The sequence below is a fragment of the Octopus bimaculoides genome, chromosome 29 (assembly GCF_046866305.1).
Source record: "Octopus bimaculoides isolate indiv1 chromosome 29, ASM4686630v1, whole genome shotgun sequence".
In the NCBI taxonomy this organism is placed as follows: domain Eukaryota; kingdom Metazoa; phylum Mollusca; class Cephalopoda; order Octopoda; family Octopodidae; genus Octopus; species Octopus bimaculoides.
In genome coordinates this window covers 18,401,620-18,422,743 of record NC_142956.1, presented here as the reverse complement: position 1 = coordinate 18,422,743, position 21,124 = coordinate 18,401,620, and the positions used below count along the sequence as shown (strand labels likewise).

The window sequence follows — 21,124 nt, the reverse complement described above, 5'->3', positions numbered from 1 at the left end:
TTTTATCTCTAGAGATGAAAAAAAAAATGAAAAATTTTAATAAGACCCCTTAATGCAAGCCCTGGGTAGGATTGAACATGCCCAGGATGTTCAATGTAGATGTCTAATCATGTCTCTACCCACAAGACCACCAAGACACCCAACATTAATGTAGTAAATTAAGAGATATTTAAATCTATCAAAACTAAAGACAAATTTTTATAAACACCAAGGATAGTGCTCCTGGAAGGGATTGAACCTTGCTCAGGATGTGTAATACAGTATGTGCAATTACCCACATGGCTACAAAGACAACAACACTAAAAGCAGGCAAAAAAGAAGTTACTTTTACTACCACCAAGATCTGCTCCTGCGGTCAGATTCACCCAGGTTTGTGCCCACAGCTTCCTTGGTCACCGTTCTGCCCTCCTACTCAACCGGGCATCAGAAAGATCCCTATATAAATGGGAGTGTATGTTTGTAAATTTGTCGCTGAAATGGTATATTCTGAAGAAAAACAAATTATATATGTGTATATATATAAATATAAAAAGAAAGATTGAGAATTTTTTAAGTGATCTTTTTCTAGCATATTAACAGACCACTTAGTGGTCGCTTTTATATACACAAGTACTATAAGCCTCTTAGGATCTCAGAAAATTTTTTTCTGAACCTTCTGATTCTTTTAATGTGCTAGTTTCCTGGTATTAAATTGATATTAATTAATATCAAATTTTTACCCTATTATGTTAATCATGTATATATGCGTATATATGTATAATTTTATTCAAGGGAAAAGATCCCATTACACCGCACAACGTGTAGTGTTCACAATTCACAGCAGTAATTGTTTTCACCTCAATAGACATCAGTGATTGGTTGATACAAGTTAATTTATTCCTGGAGGCTGCTCCTAAAGTGAAAACTCATTAAGCAAAGCAATAATTTCCCATAGAAGCAATGTTATAAATTGTAATACATTCGCAGAAAAATATTTTACCTCTAAAATTTGTAATACTTGTAAATAAATGACAAGAAAACAACAGTAGAATGTAAAGAATATTTTATGTAAAGTAAAAACAATGTTCAGATCATTTAGAAGAGACAAAATATATTATAATTGTTTTCTGAATCACTTTCACAAGATTCAGGGACACCATCATTTGTAGACGTGACCACTGATTCAGGGATAGTTTATCCTGTTCAGGTTATATTATTAGCATTATTCTGCGATTGAGAATTTAAAATTACTTCTTTAACTTTCTAAAAAAGCAAGCTTCGTTTGTTTATTTACATTTGTCGTAATTTGAATTTAAAAAAATACAAGTGTAGAGTTGTTTACTGAGAAGCATTCTTTTTCTAACATTAATTAGACAGTTTGACAAAAGCTGGTCAAACAGAGAGATGCACTAGGATCCATTGTCCCCTTTGGTATGGTCTCTATGGCTGGATGCCATTCCTAATGGTGACCACTTTATTGAGTGTATTGGGTGATTTTTAAGTGGCACCAGCATCAGCAGCATAGGGGATCACCAAATAACTGGCCAGATAAAGATCCACTCAGCTGGCAGAGGGAGTGGAACTGGGGGGGGGGGGGGATGGCTTTGTGCCAGTCGAGAGGTTAATGTATAATAGCAGGAGAGAGACAAGTGTCTTACTATAGAGGAGATACTTAACGATTCCAGTAGGAAAAGAAAGGAGAGAATGACAGACATATAGAGAGAAATAGATGGTGTTGGAGATGTATCAAGACCTACAGAAAAGGTAGTGGTGGTGGGGGAGGCAACAGGAAGGGCCTCTGGACGGAGAAAATTCACCTCAATAAATTACATCTGACTCATGAATGCATGGCAAAGGAGAACATGAGAACAGTAATGACAGATTACTGAGATGGTTTGTCTCTCGTATGAATGCTTTGTTGAGTAGTCAAGCTGCCACAGATATCACAACTATGCCTTCTCAACTGTGTGAGTACGTTTGTGACGAGTTAAGTTATAAATTCGAGAGTAGGATTTACCACAGATTTCACAGTCATATGGCCTCTCTCCTGTATGAACACGCCTGTGCTTAGGTAACTGTTCACTTTGAGAGAATGATTTACCACAGATTTCACAGTGATATGGCTTCTCTCCTGTATGAACACGCTTGTGCTTAGTTAAGTGATTATCTTGAGAGAAAGATTTACCACAGATTTCACAGTGATATGGCTTATCTCCTGTATGAACACGCTTGTGGCTAGTTAAGTAATCGTTTCGAGTGAAAGATTTACCACAAGTTTCACAGTGATATGGCTTTTCTCCTGTATGAACACTTTTGTGCTTAGATAAGTGATCGTTTCGAAAGAAGGATTTACCACAGATTTCACAGTGATACGGCTTATCCCCTGTCTGAACACTCTTGTGCTTAGATAAGTGATCATTTCGAGAGAAGGATTTACCACAGATTTTACAGTGATACGGCTTCACACTGGAATGAATATATTTGTGGACAGTTAAATTTGGTCCATGAAAGAATGATTTATCACAGATACCGCTTTGATATGGCTTCTCTACTGTGTGAATACGTATGTGATTAGTTAAGTTTATATATTCATAGAATGATTTACCACAAATATAACAGCGATATGGTTCCTCTCCAGTATGGAGGCATTTATGATTCGTCAAGTCATTATTTTGAGAGAATGATTTACCACAGAATTCACAGCGATATAGTCCTTCTCCTGTATGAACAACACACTTGTGACTAGTTAAGGGACTTGTTTCAGAGAATGATTTACCACAGATATCACAGTGATATGGCTTCTCTCCTGTATGAATGCGTTTGTGCCTAGTCAAACCATTATTTTGAGAGAATGATTTACCACAGATATCACAGTGATATGGCTTCTCTCCTGTATGAATGCGTTTGTGCCTAGTCAAACCATTATTTCGAGAGAATGATTTACCACAGATTTCACAGTGATATGGTCTTTCTCCTGTGTGAACATTACGCTTGTGAATGGTTACGGAACTAGTCTGAGAGAAGGACTTACCACAAATATTACAATGAAATGGCTTCTCTCCTGTATGAATGCGTCTGTGCCGAGCCAAGACATGATTTAGAAAGAATGATCTACCACAGACATTACAGCGATATGGCTTCTCCCCTGTATGAATGCATTTGTGCCTAGTCAAGTCATTACCTTGTGAGTACGATTTACCACAGATTTCACAGTGATATGGTTTTTCTCCGGTGTGGACATTGCGCTTGTGAATAATTACAGAGCCAGTCTGAGAGAAGGATTTACCACAGATATTACAATGATATGGCTTCTCTCCTGTATGAATACGTTTGTGAGTGAGTAAGCTAGCTTTCCTTGAGAAGAATTTACCACAGGTATCACAATCATATGATATTTTGCCCTTTTCATTCTTAACATCAGAAAAATCAGTTCTTTCATATAATTCATTTTCCATAATGTTCCTTTCTCTTGTTACAGTACACAAATGTTTTCCTTCTTCTCGTATATTGCTCTTAAATATTTCTACTGATATATTTCCATCAATAATAATCTTTGTTAATATCTGAAGATGCTGCAAATTGCCTTGTTAATTGCTTTAACTCATTAACATTCAGATTACTCTGTCAAATGTAATACTTATTTACACAAATTCTTCTGAATTAATCATTCATTATCTTATTGCTTTAAGATTTCAATGATGTGAGCCTTTATGTTTAGAATGACATTGCAGGGTGAGTGTAAGAGGCCAGATGTGGGCAGTTTTAACGTAAAATAGCTAGAATGTCTGGGACTGGTATGGCTAGTCTAAATGCTAAATGATTAATTAATATAGGAATATAATTTTCTGTGTATTCCAGACAATAAAGAAGAGAAAGTTTGCTACATATATCAATTCAGAAGATATATTTTGCAGTAATTCAATATATATTTATAGAAACAGGGTTATACGTGTTATGTATAACATCTTTTGCTCAGTCTTTAGAAGACATTCAATAGTAATGATGTAGCTTATGTAAAAATTCTGTGATGCAGATGTCACCTGATAATCTGAAAGAAAAGAGAAACAAGTGTCAAACATACAAGATAATTAGAGATTAGAGAAAACGTACACCAGGTGTTTAGAATTACGGTTAGGATTCGGGGTTAGGTTTAGGGTCTTTGTTACGCCGAACACGGGTAATGTACCTGTTCTTTACCTCCGTCAAAATTCCATTACAAAATCATTTTTCTGTAAGTAACTTAATTTTCATAATTTCAGTAGCCTCGGGCTGACCAAAGCCTTGTGAGTGGATTTGGTAGACGGAAACTGAAAGAAGCCTGTCGTATATGTGTGTGGGTACTACTAAAGCAGCGCGGACCCGAACGCGCAGTCGAGCGTCCGCGCTAGCTAGTCTTGAGTGGTCGATCCTAACCCTAACCCGCGTGTGCAAATGAATACGTGTTTAGAGTTAGGGTTAGGGTTAGGGTTAGGATCGACCACTCACGACTAGCTAGCGCGGACGCACGACTGCGCGTTCGGGTCCGCGCCGCTTTAGTAGTACCATGTGTGTGTATGTGTTTGTTCCCCCAACATCGCTTGACAACCGATGCTGGTGTGTTTACGTCCCCGTAACTTAGAGGTTCGGTAAAAGAGAGAAATCGATAGGATAAAGTACTAGGCTTACAAAGAATAAGTCCTGGGGTCGATTTGCTCGACTAAAGGCGGTGCTCCAGCATGGCCGCAGTCAAGTGACTGAAACAAGTAAAAGAGTAAAGTGTATCCTAAGATCTCCGATTATAAAAGGTTTCTACAAAAAGAAAACGAACTTGAAACTAAAATAAAATGAAATTATTAATTTACTCACAATTTAATCTCATTCGATATCTTCGAAATAGTCCTTTCCCATGCAGTTTTGATACAAAAGTAGAAATTCATCCAGAAAAATCAATAATTTCAGACGAGATCAAAGAATATCTGCCACCAGAAATAATACTGAGAAAAACCTATGAAAATGGGGAATGTATAAAACATGCATTGGTTTGCTTTAATTACCGAAACGAAATCTTAGCATTTTACCAAAATTAATAGCAATTATTTTGGCCATGGAGTGTTTTCCTAGGCGATTTGTGTTCTGAGTTCAAATCCCGCCGATGCCAATTTTACCTTTCATTGCTTTGGGATCAATAAAATAAAGACACAGTGAAAAACAGAGGTCGATGATAGGTACTAACTGCCCACACCACCATTATAAGGCCTATTGATAACAACTTTGCTTCTAGCGGATAACTGAAGGAACAATTATATGAAGGAGAACAAGTTCCACGAGCGACTGATCAAACACTAATTTACCACGTTCAGAAAATACGAATAAATGTTTTGAAGGTCCAGATGGACTATATGTAATCTGAACCTTTCCCCGCTTATTTATTTTTTTCTTTTTTACGGAATCCCACGTTTTAGGCTATGGAGATACCGTTTTGAAACTGTTAATATTGTTATTGCAGCCTTATAATGTTGATTGCACCTTTTCTCGCCTGATCACCGAAGTGAAGCAATGTCGAGCCAACTGGGTACTTAGATGGGTGACTGCTTGGGCAAGGCAGCAAGCTGGCAGAATCATTAGCACGCTGGACGAAATGCTGACCGCTATTTCGAAGTGAATGCTGGAGATTAGAAGTAAGACACCTACCTTCTCTTCGTGGACCCAGACCTGTTGGGTGGTAATGTACCCTTGCACGTGGCCCGTTCCGAAACGCTAAAAATAGCAGCTGACTGCCACGTCCTACACTCACGGCTTCCCCGTCCGATTGCACCCAGAAAGTTCCCCCTCCGGGGTATAAGTCAGGGCGAGGGTTGATTATAGAAGACTAGCAGTCACCCATGCATACCAGCTTCCCCTCTCCCCACAACTGATGTTATCCAAGGGAAAGGCAAAGGGGCCAATACAGCTCGGCACCAGTGAGGAGTCACAGCTCATTTCTACAGCTGAGTGAACTGGAGCAACATGAAATGAAGTGTCTTGCTCAAGAACACGGCTTGGTATGGGAATTGAACTCACAACTGAGCCATGCGCCCTCAAATATATATGAGAAGTTACATAGCTTCATTGTCCCATTCTGTATTATTTATATATATATATATATATATATATATATATAGCGGCGTATATACACCTTGTCTCTTATATATATATATATATATATATTGTGCCACTCCCTTGTAAAATGCACGTGTCCTAGTTCATGTAAAAAGCACACATGCCGATCCATGTGGTTATTCGACTTATCCCCTTCCCCTGAAATTGCTGGCCTTGTGCCAAAATAATGCCTTGATATATGAGTTAATCTAATCCTGGAGGCTGCTCCTAAAGTGAAAACTCATTAAGCAAAGCAATAATTTCCCCTAGAAGCAATATTATAAATCATAATTCATTCCCAGAGAAATATTTTACCTCTAAAATTTATAATACTTGTAAATAAATGACAATAAAACAACAGTAGAATGTAAAGAATATTTTATTTAAAGTAAAAAGAATGTCCAGATCATTTAGAATAGACAAAATATATTATAATTGTTTTCTGAATCACTTTCAGAAGACTCAGGGACACCATCATTTGTATACGTGACCACTGATTCGCAAGTGAAAAAAAACAAGTCTGGAGTTGTTTACTGAGGAGCGTTCCTTTGCTCTTGAAAAGAACGATGACGGATCACTGGAATGGTTTGTCTGTCATGTGAATGCTCTTGTGAGTAGTTAAGCTGCTTTTATAAGTAAATCATTTGCTACATGTCACAATGATATGGCTTCTCTCATGTATGAAAATGTTCGAGACTAGATAAAGTACAGTTTTTGGGAAATGATTTACCACAGGTATTACAGTAATGTGACTTCTCTTGTATGAATGCGTCTGTGTCTAGTCAGATGACTATTATGAGAAAATGATTTACCACAGATATCACAATGATATGGTTTCTCTCCTGTATGACTGCGTTTATGAATAGTTACATGACCATTTTCAGAGAATGATTTACCACAGATATTACAATGATATGGCTTCTCTCCTGTATGAACACGCTTGTGCTTAGTTAAGCGACAATTTTGAGAGAATGATTTACCACAGATTTCACAGTGATATGGCTTCACGCCTGAATGAATGTATCTGTGAACAGTTAAGCTGTGTCCATAAGAGAATGATTTACCACAGATATCGCAATGATATGGATTCTCTCCTGTGTGAATACGCATGTGTTTAGTTAAGCAACTATTTTCAGAGAAGGATTTACCACATATATCACAGCAATATAGTTCTTCTCCTGTATGAATGCGTCTGTGAGTAGTTAAGTGATAACTTTGGGAGAATGATTTACCACAGATATCACAGTGATATGGCTTCTCTCCTTTGTGAACACGCTTGTGAATAGTTAAGTAACCAGTTTCAGAAAAGGATTTACCACAGATATCACAGTGATATGGCTTCTCTCCTGTATGAATGCGTTTGTGCCTAGTTAAATTATAATTTTCAGAGAATGATTTACCACAGATATCACAGTGATATGGTTTCTCTCCTGTATGAATAAGTTGGTGAGTAGTCAAGACATAATTTTGAGAGAATGACTTACCACAGATTTCACAGTGATATGGCTTCTCTCCTGTATGAATGCGTTTGTGCCTAGTTAACTGACCATTTTCAGAGAATGATTTACCACAGATATCACAATGATATGGCTTCTCTCCTGTATGAACACGCTTGTGCTTAGTTAAGTGATTATCTTGAGAGAAAGATTTACCACAGATTTCACAGTGATACGGCTTATCTCCTGTATGAACACGCTTGTGGCTAGTTAAGTAATCGTTTCGAGTGAAAGATTTACCACAAGTTTCACAGTGATATGGCTTTTCTCCTGTATGAACACTTTTGTGCTCAGATAAGTGATCATTTCGAGAGAAGGATTTACCACAGATATCGCAATGATATGGCTTCTCTCCTGTATGAATGCGTTTGTGCCTAGTTAAGTGATAACTTTGAGAAAATGATTTACCACAGATATGACAGTGATATGGTTTTTCTCCTGTATGAGAACGTTGGTGAATGACCAACTTAGCTTTCCAAGAGAATGACTTACCACAGGTATCACAATCACATGATGTTTTGCCCTTTTCATTCTTTACATCATCAGGAAAATCAATTTCTTCAGACTCTCTTTTATATTCATCTTCACTCCAATATAATTCATTTTCCATAATCTTCCTTTCTCTCGTCACAGTGCACAAATGTTTTCCTTCTTCTTGTATATTGCTGTTAACAAATATTTCTACTGATATATCTCCGTCATTAATAATCTTCGTTAATATCTGAAGATGCTGCAAACTGCCTTGTTAATTACTTTAACTCATTAACATTCAGATTACTCTGTCAAATGTAATACTTATTTATTCAAATTCTTTTGAATTAATGATTCATTATCTTATTGCTTTAAGATTTCAATGATGTGATCCTTTATGTTTAGAATGACATTGCAGGGTGAGTGTAAGAGGCTAGATATGGGCAGTTTTAACTTAGAATAGCTAGAATGTTTGGGACTTATATGGCCAGTTTAAATGCTAAAGGATTAATTCAAATACAAATATAATTTTCTGTGTATTCCAGACAATAAAAAAGAGAAATTTGTCTATATATGTCAGTTCAGAAGATATATTTTGCAGTAATTCAGTATATATTCATACAATCAAGGTTATGTGTGTTATGAATAACATCCTTGCTCAGACTTTAAAAGACTTTCAATACAAATGATGTAGTTTATATAAAAATTCTGTGATGCAGATGTCATTTTATAATCTGAAAGAAAAGAGAAACAACAGTGTCAAACATACAAGATAATTAGAGATTAGAGAAATTAAAAGATTGCAAGTTTTACTACATTTTTATATAGACATGACCATAAAGGTGCAGGCATGGTCGTGTGGTAAGAATTTTGCATCCCAACCACATGGTTCTGGGTTCAGTCCCAGACTGGCCAATCAAAGCCTTGGGAGAGTATTTGATTGATGGAATCTCCAAGAAGCTTGACATATACCAAATACCAAAATGTATTGCAATTGAAATAAGAAAATCAGAAATTAAAATATGAGGTACTTTTTGACAAATCACCTGACAGGACACATCGGCACTGTATCTCACCTGTGAAGCACTGATGTATGATGGGTTGAAAAGATCGTAGTGAATAATAGTCTTGTAAATTCTATTTTGCTTCTCTTTCTCTCGTATGTTAAACTCTACCAACACAAAGGAATTCCACAAGTAAATCCAGTGTCATTTAAATCCATACTGTTGTTGACATCAGGTAACCAAATACAGTGAGCAGGCTTTAACTGGCACACCACCTCAACAAATTCCATCTGACCCATGAAAACATGGCAAAAGTGGACAGGAAAACAATGATGAAAGATCACTGGTGTGGTTTGTCTGTCATCTGAATGCTGATATGAGTAATTAAGCTGCTTCTATGAGCAAATGATTTGCCACATGTCGCCATGTAGCTTCTCTCCTGTATGAAAACGTTTGTGACTAGTTAAAGTGCTATTTTGAGAAAATGATTTACCACAAGTATTAAGGTGATATGACTTCTCCTGTATGAATGTGTTTGTGCCTAGTCAAGAGATAATTCCGAGAGAAAGATTTACCACAGATATCACAATGATATGGCTTCTCTCCTGTATGAATGCGTTTGTGACTAGTTAAGTCACCACTTCTTGAGAATGATTCACCACAGATATCACAGCAATATGGCTTCTCTCCTGTATGAACATGCTTGTGAATAGTTACGTGACCAGTTTCAGGGAATGATTTACCACAGATATCACAATGATATGGCTTCTCTCCTGTATGAATGCGTTTGTGCCTAGTCAAGTGATTATTTTGAGAGAACGATTTACCACAGATTTCACAATGATATGGCTTCTCTCCTGTATGAATGCGTTTGTGACTAGTTAAGTCACCACTTCTTGAGAATGATTCACCACAGATATTACAAGGATATGGCTTCTCTCCTGTATGAACACGCTTGTGAATAGTTACATCACTAGTTCCAGGAAATGATTTACCACAGATATCACAGTGATATGGCTTTTCTCCTGTATGAATGCGTTTGTGCCTAGTCAAATGATTATTTTGAGAGAATGATTTACCACAGATTTCACAGTGATGTGGTTTCACACCTGAATGAATGTGTTTGTGAATAGTTAAGGTGTGTCTGTAAGAAAATGATTTACCACAGATATCACAGTGATATGGCTTCTCTCCTGTATGAATGCGCATGTGTGTAGTTAAGTAACTATTTTCATAGAAAGATTTACCACAGATATCACAGCGATATGGTTTTTCTCCTGTATGAATGCGTTTGTGAGTAGTTAAATGATGAGTATCAAAAAATGATTTACCACAGACATCACACTGTAAATATTTTCCTCTTGTGTGAATCTGTTTGTGTCTTGTTAAGTTACAACCTTGTGAGAATGGTTTACCACAGATATCACAGCGATACGGCCTCTCTCCTGTATGAATATGTTGGTGATTAGTTAAGTAATTTTTTCGAGTGAACGATTTACCACAGATATCACAGTGATATGGTTTTTCTTTTGTATGAATACCTTGATGAATGACTAAGTCAGCTTTCCGAGAGAATAATTTGCCACAAGTATCACAATCATATGTTTTGTCCTTTTCATTCGTTACATCATCAGAAAAATCAGTTCTTTCATATAATTCATTTTCCATAATCTTCGTTTCTCTTGTCACAGTACACAAATATTTTCCTTCCTTTTGTATATTGCTCTTAAGAAATATTTCTACTGATATATCTCCATCAATAATAATCTTTGTTAATATCTGAAGATGCTGCAAATTGCCTTGTTAATTGCTTTAACTCATTAACATTCAGATTACTCTGTCAAATGTAATACTTATTTATTCAAATTCTTCTGAATTAATCATTCATTATCTTATTACTTTAAGATTTCAATGATGTGATTGTTTATGTATAGAATGACATTGCATGGTGAGTGTAAGAGGCCAGATGTGGGCAGTTTTAACATAAGATAGCTAGAACGTTTCAGACTGATATGGCCAGGTAAAATGCTAAAGGATTAATTAAAATACAAATATAATTTTCTGTGTCTTCCAGACAATAAAGAAGAGAAAGTTTGCTCCATATATCAATTCAGAAGATATATTTTGCAGTAATTCAGTATATATTTATAGAAACAGGGTTATACGTGTTATGTATAACATCTTTTGCTCAGTTTTTAAAAGACATTCAATACGAATGACATTGTTTATATAAAAATTCTGTGATGCAGAGGTCACCTGATAATCTGAAAGAAAAGAGAAACAACAGTGTCAAACATATAAGATAATTAGAGATTAGAGGTACTACTAAAGCAGCGCGGACCCGAACGCGCTAGCTAGTCTTGAGTGGTCGATCCTAACCCTAACCCTATCCCTAACCCGCGTGTGCAAATGAATACGTGTTTAGAGTTAGGGTTAGGATCGACCACTCACGACTAGCTAGCACGGACGCGCGACTGCGCGTTCGGGTCCGCGCTGCTTTAGTAGTACCGAGATTAGAGAGATTAAAACAAAATGGGGAACTTCACATGACGATCAGTCGGACGCTGACACTCGTTGATGCTGCATCGAAGAGGCCAGGGAATAGAAGAAAGAAGACATACACCCAACACCAGAGCTGAAGACACCTCCGAAAGGAGGGGCCCCGCCACGACAAAACGGTAGAGGAGTAGGGGCCGAAACCGGACGTGGTTCCTCCTGATGATGTCTTGAGCTAACTGGATCCTATAAAGGAGCTGTTGTGGTAGCAGACCACGAAACATGGTTGAAATTCCTCAGGTATACAGACATGATCAGGCATGGTTATGTGGTAAGAATTTTGCTTACCAACCACATGGTTCTGGGTTCAGTCTCAGAGTGACCAATCAAAGCCTTGAGAGGATTTGGTAGATGGGAACTGAAAGAAGCTTAACATATACCAACTGTATTCCAGTTTAGATAAGCAAAATAGAAATTAAAATATGAGGTACCTTTTGACAAGTCACCTGACAAGACACATCTGCATCAGAGGATATATTCGGAATCTACACTATCTGAATCAAATTCGGGGTGGTTGTGGTACACTCGTATAGGTATACTACTCTGTCTGTTTGTCTGACTCTCTCTATATATATATAGCTTTAACGATATTGTTACTTACGGCAACAAAAGGGAGAGTTATTGTTTGAAGGTGTTGCGATAAATTAATTTCATAATTTCAGCAGATTTAGAATAATATTTATGATAGGTAATCGTAAGATTTCTGATTATAGGAGATTTGTGTGAAGAGAAAACGAACTTAAATATAAAAATAAGATGGAATTATTACATCACTCACAATCTAATCTCACTCGTTATCTTCCATATAGTCCTTTCTTCGTCAGTTTTGATACATAAGTGGAAATTCACCCAGAAAAAAATCAATTTAGACAAGAGAATATCTGCCACCACCAAACGTCCATGAGAACGGGTGCCTTATAGTAATGGGGAATGTATAAAACATGCATTGGTTTGCTTTAGGTACCGAAACGAAATTATAGCATCGTACCAAAAGTAATAGCAATTATTTAGGCCATGCAGTGGTTTCTTCTGGCTTTTTAATGTTCTGAGCTCAAATTCCGCCGATCTCAATTTCACTTTTCATTGCTTCGGAATCAATAAAATAAAGATCCATAAAAATAAGAAGTCGATGGTAGATACTCACCACTAGTCTTCACCCACGAAATTTCAGGCCATGTGCTTATTATAGTTGAAAGGATCATTATATGAGGCAGCGAGACGGCAGAATCGACTAGTCCCCTCCCACAAAATTCTAAGCCTTGTGCTTTTAGTAGAAAGGATTATTATTCTCGTAATTATTTTATTTATTTATTTTCTTAAAGCATTTCAGAATTTGCTATTCTGAACGTTCAGATTTTGAAGCATTTTGTATTCTGATCTTTCCCCTCTCTGCATTTCAACCCTCACATATTTTCAGCTTTGTACGCCTTGTTGGTCTGCGCATAGAACAGCTTGGATGCCTTCAAAATACACATTAAGCTTACGATAGTCTTTTGGCAAAAGAAGCAATGTTCCTGACATCTTCCACCGAGCTACAGGGAATTCTTTTCACATATCTCTTTTATTTTGTTGGTAATAATTCGATGTGATATTCGAAGGAACGCTGTTACCACAAAATTGACAGCATTAATGAAAAGAAATAAGGAGATCTGGCAGAAGTTTGCTGGTATTCCTCAGTGGAAGACGGTAAGCAAAATATGTGAGTAAAGGGAGATAAACAAGTATATGAGCCTAAGTTCGGTAGCGTGAAATTGACATCTGTACTGTTAAGGCAATTTTGAACCGGATTCAGTGTGACGAAGTTGTATTTTTTTTAATTACAGGTACAATCCCTCTGACAAGCTTCGATACAGTTTCCATCCACTGCGTTTTACCTAAACGGTATGGGTTAACCCATGGTTGTAGGAAATAACATTTGCCCAAGATGCTGCACAATGGAATTGAACCTAGTACCTCGTGGATATGATATAAACCACTTAACTACATAGCCATATCTATAGGAATTTATCTACCATATGAACTATTGTATAAGTTGTACCCTTACTTTACCAGGATATTTAGAGCAGAAACAAAATTAATGTGTCATCATTCAGCCATAGGAAAACATTTTAAAGTAGTTTGGTAGAGAAAATGTGGCGGAATTTCGCTTTAACCTTTCAGTGGAGTTGTGGGGTATCTCATACCCCAGGTGATGTTTGTACGTGTGTATCTTATATCTGGCAGTAGTGACAGTGTTATCCATCCATACAATTTCTCAGCACATTCCACTAAGTTAATGTACAATGTAGAAGATAAAATTGCACCTTTTAGAAAGTGCTTTGAGAAATTTATGGATAATTGTACCTCCAGTTATGATGTCCATTAAACCAGCAAAATATGGCATAAAAATATTTATTTTGGCCGATGCTAAAACTTTCTATGTGTCATGTATGGAGGTCTGCTTTGGAAACACTCACCGTTAAAATTAATATATATTACTATATATATATATATATGATTGACCGTTGACTGAACACTATTCAATTTTTTTTCTCCGTGTTTTTCTCCTTGTCTCCGTATTCTTTCTGTTGAAGAGCGTAGCTCGAAACGTCAAAGACTTTCCGTATTCCTGAGCGTCATACTAATACATCCTTTTGTTATTTACACCACCTGTCCTCGTCTGTTGTTTTTTCGTACATTCTCCCATATATATATATATATATATATATATATATATATATATTGTGTGGGTCCCTGTAAGAAGCACTCATGCTAGTTCATATAAAAAACACACATGCCGATCCATGTGGTTATTCGACCTATTCCCTTCCTTTGAAATTGCTGGTCTTGTGCCAAAATAATGTCAGAGACAATAATGCCTTGATATATGAGTTAATCTAATCCTGGAGACTGCTCCTAAAGTGAAAACTCATTAAGCAAAAAGCAATAATTTCCCCATAGAAGCAATGTTATAAATCATAATTCATTCCCAGAAGAATATTTTACCTGTGAAATCTATAATACTTGTAAATAAATGACAATAAAACAACAGAAGAATGTAAAGAATATTTTATTTAAAGTAAAAAGAATGTCCAGATCATTTAGAATAGACAAAATATATTATAATTGTTTTCTGAATCACTTTCACTCACACTAGACTCTCACATACTATCACTAGTAGATGCAATTAACGATTCACAAGCACTCATAGATGGACCTGTAGATTTCTTTCTAAAAAACGAATGTAGAGTTCTTTCTTTAGAAGCCTTTTTTTTTGTTATTTATAAATTTCTTAGTAACATGCAGAAGCATTAATGGTAGTAGAACCTTTTGCACTTCGCTCAAAAATTTGGATCTTGTGCTAGAAAAATAAACCTTGTAAACCTGGGATCTCCTAAAGCAGGTCCTAGTCAATTGAGGTATTACTGTACGGTAACTCAATTATTTACGTAATGAAATCACGTTTTCACAAATGCACTAATGATATTTGTACTGAAATTCCTATTCAAATATGACTTTATTTACTCCATGTACCCAGACCTTGTGGATACCCTGTAGAATGTGGTTCACCTTAGAAGCTCAAAAGAGTATAGGTAAATTTTGAATAATGGTGTTATACCTCATTGTTTCCAGGTTTGTGTGTCGAAATATAGATAGTATTATCAGATGGGGTGTGTAATTTTGTTTCTCTTAGTGTTTTGATATGTCCATTTCCAATGTGCCACAAAAACATGCCTGGTCATAGGGAAATATCTTAGTTTGAAACAGGTGAAAGTTGGCAACAAGATGGCCATCTGGAGAGAGAAAATTCACTTCAAAAAATTACATCTGACCCATGAGAGAATGGCAAATGTGGACATGGAAAACAATGATGATAGATCACTGATTTGGTTTGTCTCTTCCATGAATGTTCTTGTGAGTAGTTAAGCTGCTTCTCTGAGAAAATGATTTGTCACAGATATCACAATGATATGCCTTCTCACCTGTGTGAGTACGTTTGTGACTAGTTAAGTAATCATTTCGAGTGAAGAATTTACCACAGATTTCGCAGTGATATGGCTTCTCTCCTGTATGAATGTGCTTGTGAGCAGTTAAATGATCATTTCGAGAGAAAGATTTACCACAGATTTCACAGTGATATGGCTTCTCACCTGAATGAATGTATTTGTGAACAGTTAAGCTGGGTCCATGAGAAAATGATTTACCACAGATACCGCAATGATATGGCTTTTCACCTGTGTGAATACGTATGTGTCTAGTTAAGTAGCTATTTTCATAGAATGATTTACCACAGATATCACAGCGATATGGTTTTTCTTCTGTATGAATGCGTTTGTGAGTAGTTAAATGATGAGTATCAAAAAATGATTTACCACAGACATCACAGTGCAAATATTTTCCTTTTGTGTGAATCTGTTTGTGTCTTGTTAACGTACTACGATTTGACAATAGTTTACCACAGATATCACAATGATATGGTTTCTCTCCTGTATGAAAACGTCGGTGAGCAGTCAAGTTACCTTTCTGAGCGAACGATTTACCACAGATATCACAGTGATATGGCTTCTCTCCTGTATGAACACGTTGGTGGATGTCTAAGTTATCTTTCCGCGAGAATGATTTACCACAGATGTCACAGTGTAAATATTTTCCTCTTGCATGAATCTGCTTGTGTCCTATTAAATTACTATCTTGTGACAATGGCTTACCACAGATATCAGAGCGAAATGTCTTCTCTCCTGTATGAATACGTTGGTGAGTAATCAAGTTACCTTTCTGAGCCCAAGATTTGCCACAGATATCACAGTGATATGGTTTTTCTCCTGTATGAGTACGTTGGTGAATGACTAACTTAGCTTGCCGAGAGAATGACTTACCACAGGTAACACAATCATATGATGTTTTGCCCTTTTCATTCTTTTCCTCATCAGGAAAATCAATTTCTTCAGACTCTTTTTTTATATTCATCTTTACTCCAATATAATTCATTTTCCATAATCTTCCTTTCTCTTGTCACAGTACACAAATGTTTTCCTTCTTCTAGTATATTGCTCTTAAATATTTCTACTGATATATCTCCATCAATAATAATCTTTGTTAATATCTGAAGATGCTGCAAACTTCCTTGTTAATCGCTTTAACTCTTTAACACTCAGCTTTCCTCTGTCAAATGTAATACTTATTTATTCAAATTCTAGTGAATTAATGATTCATTAAATTACAGATTTAAGATTCCAACGATGTATTGTTTATATCTAGAATGACATTGTAGGATGGGTGTGAGGGCTGGGATCTGGCAGGTTTGAATAAAGAATATGTAGATATTTTATTGAAATACGGCCAGTTTAACCCATTAGCGTTCAGATTCCTTTGTCAAATGTAATGCTTATTTATTCATATTGTTTTGAATTAATCATTCATTATCTCAAAGCATTGAGATTTCAATGATGCGATAACTTTGTTCAGTTCAGAAGAAATATTTTGCTGTAATTCAGTATGTATTCATAGAAACAGTGTTACATGTGTTATGTATAACATCGTTGTTCAGTTAAAAGATGTTCGATACGAATGATGCAGTTTATATAAAAATTCTGTGATGCAGATGTCATTTTATAATCTGAAAGAAAAGAGAAACAACAGTGTCAAACATACGAGATAATTAGAGATTAGAGAGATTAAAACATCGAAAGTTTTACTACATTTTTATATAGACATGACAATAGCGGTGCAGGAATGATTGTGTGGTAAGAATTTTGCTTCCAACCACATGGTTCTGGCTTCAGTCCCAGAGTGGCCAATCAAGTACCACTTACACTGGTTCGATTTCCACTCATTTAAGTATTCATTTTTTCTAAAATTCTTGTTGCGTCTTACAACTCTTGCAATAGTCGTTGTTACTTACGGCAACAAAAGGAAGAATTATTGGGCGAAAGTAAAAAAAAATACATACACCCGGTGGTTAGGGTTTTGCGACGCCGAAAACGAGTGGTGTATGTATTCTTTACCTCCGCCGAGTTATTGTTTAAAGGTATTAGTAATTATAATACAGAGTGATAACTTAATTTTCAAAATTTTAGCAGGTTTAGTATAGTATTTATGATGGGTAAAATGTAAACAAATCTTGAATATCTTAAGATTTACGACTGGATCAACATTACTGTTCTTTTGGGAGGTTTGTAGAAAGAGAAAACGAACTAAAATATTAAAATAAGATGAAATTATTGCTTTACTCACAATCTAATCTGATTTCTTATCTTCCTTTTCCCTACAGCTTTGATACAAATGTAGAAATTCACTCAGAAAAGTCGCTAATTTCAGACAAGAGGTCAAAGAAAAACTACTACTGGAAGTATTGCTGAAAAACAGGTTCCCTGACAAGAACTTATAAAAATGGGAAATACTATACCGAAACGAAATTGTTGTAGTGTACCAAAATTAATAGTAATTATTTAGTCCAAGCAGTGTTTCTTTCGTTCTGACCTCAAATTCCGTCGATGTCAATTTTATCTTTCGTTGCTTCGGAATCAATAAAATAAACATCCAGTCAAAAACAGAGATCGATGGTAACTAATCTACCCTCATCACCATTGTTGTAGGCACTCCGTCGCTTGCGACGTCGAGGGTTCCAGTTGATCCGATCAACGGAACAGCCTTGCTCGTGAAATTAACGTGCAAGTGGCTGAGCACTCCACAGACACGTGTACCCTTAACGTAGTTCTCGGGGAGATTCAGCGTGACACAAGGCTGACCCTTTGAATTACAGGCACAACAGAAAAAAGGAAGTAAGAGCGAGAGAAAGTTGTGGTGGAAGAGTACAGCAGGGTTCGCCACCCCTCTCCTGCCGGAGCCTCGTGGAGCTTTAGGTGTTTTCGCTCAATAAAGACTCACAACGCCCGGTCTGGGAATCGAAACCGCGAGTCCGCTGTCCTAACCACTGGACCATTGCGCCTCCACTCACCACCATTATTAGCCCTATTAATAACAACTTTGTCCCTAACGGATAACTGAAGAAACAATTATATTAAGGAGGACAACTGACCAAATACTAATATACCATATTTTAAAACTACTTTTTCTGCTGAGGTCAACTCAACCGTTTATCCTTTTGGGGGGTCGATGAAATAAATACCAGTTATGCACTGAGGTCGATGTAATCGACCAGCCCCTTTCCCCAAAAGATTTTCAAGGCTTTGTGCTTAGAGTAGAAATAATAATAATAATATTTTTTTTGTCTTAAAGCATTTCAGAATTTGTTATTCTGAGCTTTCAGACTTTGAAGATTTCTGTATTCTGATTTTTTTCCATCTCTTTGCATTTCAATCCTCATATTTTAAGCCGTGTTCGACTTCTATGCCTCCACATAGAACAGCTTGGATGCCTTAAAAAAAAAACAACACATTATTCAGACATTTTTAAGTAGTTTTGAAGAGAATTTTGTTTTAAGCACACCATACAACCCCTCATAACTTCTTTGTCCATCTTTTCATCCTTTATGTTCTGAGTTCAAATTCTGTTGAAGTCGACTTTTCCTTTCATCCTTTTGGGGTCAATAAAATATGTACCAACAGTACTGAGGTTGAAATTGCTGGCCTTGTGCCAGATTTGAAACCAATATTTTATTTTTAGTACTGATTACTGTGCCAAACAGACAGACATTCATCCAGCTCCCTCACCAACCACATCCTGTCACCTATCCATAATATGACAGCATTAGACACAGGAAAAGTTTTTAATACATTTTATCATAAAATTAAGTACATTGTATACACCAGCAAAAAATAGAATATTTATAAAATTACTATTTCTATAAATGAAAAAAAAAAAAAATAATGAAACAATTTGAATGACAGACATAGAAGATTTTATTTAACAATTTAAATTTTAACATTGATACAGTCACTTTTCTGCATGAACACCTACGTGTGTAGTTAAATGAATTTTTTGAGAGAATGATTTACCACAGATGTAACAGAGAAATGGTTTCTCTCCTGTGTGAGTGAGTTTGTGTTTAGTTAAGGTACTTGCTCCAGAGAATGATTTACCACAGGTATCACAGTGATATGGTTTCTCTCCCGTATGACTACGTACATGTAAAGTTAAGACACCACATTCAGAGAATGATTTACCACAGACATCACACTGGAATGGTTTTTCTCCAGTGTGAATACGTTTGTGCCTGGTCAAGTTAATTCCACGAGAGAATGATTTACCACAGATGTCACAGTGATATGGTTTTCCTTCTGTATGAATACGTTGGTGAGTAAGTAGGTGGCCTTTTTGTGAGAATGATTTACCACAGACATCACAATGATATGGTTTTTCTCCTGTATGAATACGGTTGTGTCTTGTTAAGGTAATTTCACGAGAATATGATTTACCACAGATATCACAGTGATATGGTTTTTCATCTGTATGAATGAGCTGGTGAGTGATTAGGTGACCTTTTTGAGAGAATGATTTACCACAGATATCACACTGATATGGCTTTTCTCCAGTATGAATACGTTTGTGAGATGTTAAGTTACCCTTGTGAGAGAATGAGTTACCACATATCTCACAGTGATATGGTTTGTCTCCTGTATGAGTACGTCTGTGTATTGTGAGGTTACACTTTTGAGAAAATATCTTCTCACAGATATCACACTGATATATTTTACCTCTTCCTTTCTTTATACCATCAGGAGAGTTAATCTTTTTAGATTGTGCATCAAATTCACCTTCGTTCTCATACAATTCATTTTCCATAATTAGATTGGAGCCTGGTGTAGCCATCCGGTTGCACCAGTCCTCAGTCAAATCGTCCAACCCATGCTAGCATGGAAAGCGGACGTTAAACGATGATGATGATGATGATTACTTCCTGCCCACAAATGCTTATTTTTTTTCTTTATTTTATAGTTGATTGCCAATAAATAAATACATTGCTGCTACTATACTTTCATCATTTATATTCTTTATTGTTATGTGAACGTTTGGCAAACTCCTTTATAATGCAAATTTAATGAGAAGGCAAAAATCATCTTGTACTCATTCCAAACAGTGAAGTAGAGAAACGTTGCTAATAATCTCAAAACAGTGTTATATATGTTCTGTGTATATTGGTGGTTCTCAACTGGGGTTTTTGTAAGACTTTTAGAGATCTACAAAAACAACATAGCAAATTGGGGATCCGCAGCAGTAACATAAAGGTCCATGAAAAATTTTTTCTTCAGATGTATTTATTGTAAGAAACAGTAAAATTACTTTTTCTTATGTCTTACAGAGTCCGTTCTTCACAAGTTAGTGTGTGTGAAACAAAACAGGAACTTTAAAAGAAGTTTCTATAAAACAAGTTTTTAAACAATAAATGGCTATAGGGGTCCACCAGAACAGAATAGAAATCAAAAGGAGCCTACACAAGCAAAACAGTAAATTGGGGATCTATGGTAGTATTTTAAGGATTCACGAAAAAAAAATTTTTTTTCTTAAATGTATTTATGGCAAGAAACAGTTAAGTTTCTTTCTCTAACATTTTACATAGTT

At 36.1% G+C, this 21,124-nt stretch overlaps 5 protein-coding genes across 7 annotated transcripts in view; all 5 read right to left on the bottom strand.

Moving 5' to 3' along the window:
* Nucleotides 1–1,025: 1,025 nt before the first annotated feature.
* LOC106877976 (uncharacterized) lies at nt 1,026–5,000 on the bottom strand. Its single transcript, XM_089345072.1, has 2 exons — nt 4,825–5,000; nt 1,026–4,027 (listed from the first exon to the last, which is right to left on the bottom strand). The coding sequence occupies exon 2, from the start codon at nt 3,432–3,434 to the stop codon at nt 1,929–1,931; it is 1,506 nt and encodes a 501-aa protein (XP_089201198.1). The 5' UTR covers nt 3,435–4,027; nt 4,825–5,000; the 3' UTR covers nt 1,026–1,928.
* Nucleotides 5,001–6,457: 1,457 nt separating this feature from the next.
* On the bottom strand, nt 6,458–8,214 carry LOC106879007 (uncharacterized). The gene has a single exon (XM_089345078.1). It carries the CDS (start codon nt 8,200–8,202, stop codon nt 6,835–6,837), a length of 1,368 nt encoding a protein of 455 aa, XP_089201204.1. The 5' UTR covers nt 8,203–8,214; the 3' UTR covers nt 6,458–6,834.
* Nucleotides 8,215–8,637: 423 nt separating this feature from the next.
* Nucleotides 8,638–10,735, bottom strand: LOC128251251 (uncharacterized). The gene is made up of 2 exons (XM_089345085.1): nt 9,140–10,735; nt 8,638–8,797 (listed from the first exon to the last, which is right to left on the bottom strand). Exon 1 carries the CDS (start codon nt 10,733–10,735, stop codon nt 9,569–9,571), a length of 1,167 nt encoding a protein of 388 aa, XP_089201211.1. The 3' UTR covers nt 8,638–8,797; nt 9,140–9,568.
* A 3,921-nt stretch (nt 10,736–14,656) lies between these two features.
* LOC128251248 (uncharacterized) lies at nt 14,657–19,324 on the bottom strand. The gene is made up of 2 exons (XM_052977985.2): nt 17,837–19,324; nt 14,657–17,219 (listed from the first exon to the last, which is right to left on the bottom strand). Exon 2 carries the CDS (start codon nt 16,589–16,591, stop codon nt 15,482–15,484), a length of 1,110 nt encoding a protein of 369 aa, XP_052833945.1. The 5' UTR covers nt 16,592–17,219; nt 17,837–19,324; the 3' UTR covers nt 14,657–15,481.
* A 122-nt stretch (nt 19,325–19,446) lies between these two features.
* LOC106877981 (uncharacterized) overlaps nt 19,447–21,124 on the bottom strand; it is an 8,181-nt gene continuing 6,503 nt past the window's right edge. For all 3 annotated transcript variants that reach the window (XM_089345121.1, XM_089345122.1, XM_052977991.2), the window contains one exon: nt 19,447–21,124. This exon is cut by the window's right edge and continues 222 nt beyond it. In XM_089345121.1, the coding sequence (XP_089201247.1) occupies nt 19,499–20,374 (876 nt within the window). In that variant the 5' untranslated portion in view covers nt 20,375–21,124 and the 3' untranslated portion in view covers nt 19,447–19,498.

What these genes read in the sequence shown, in the direction of transcription:
- LOC106879007 (XM_089345078.1), bottom strand. Translation starts at nt 8,202, where the DNA reads ATGGAAAATGAATTATATTGGAGTGAAGATGAATATAAAAGAGAGTCT.
- LOC106877976 (XM_089345072.1), bottom strand. Translation starts at nt 3,434, where the DNA reads ATGGAAAATGAATTATATGAAAGAACTGATTTTTCTGATGTTAAGAAT.
- LOC128251248 (XM_052977985.2), bottom strand. Translation starts at nt 16,591, where the DNA reads ATGAATTATATTGGAGTAAAGATGAATATAAAAAAAGAGTCTGAAGAA.
- LOC128251251 (XM_089345085.1), bottom strand. Translation starts at nt 10,735, where the DNA reads ATGGAAAATGAATTATATGAAAGAACTGATTTTTCTGATGATGTAACG.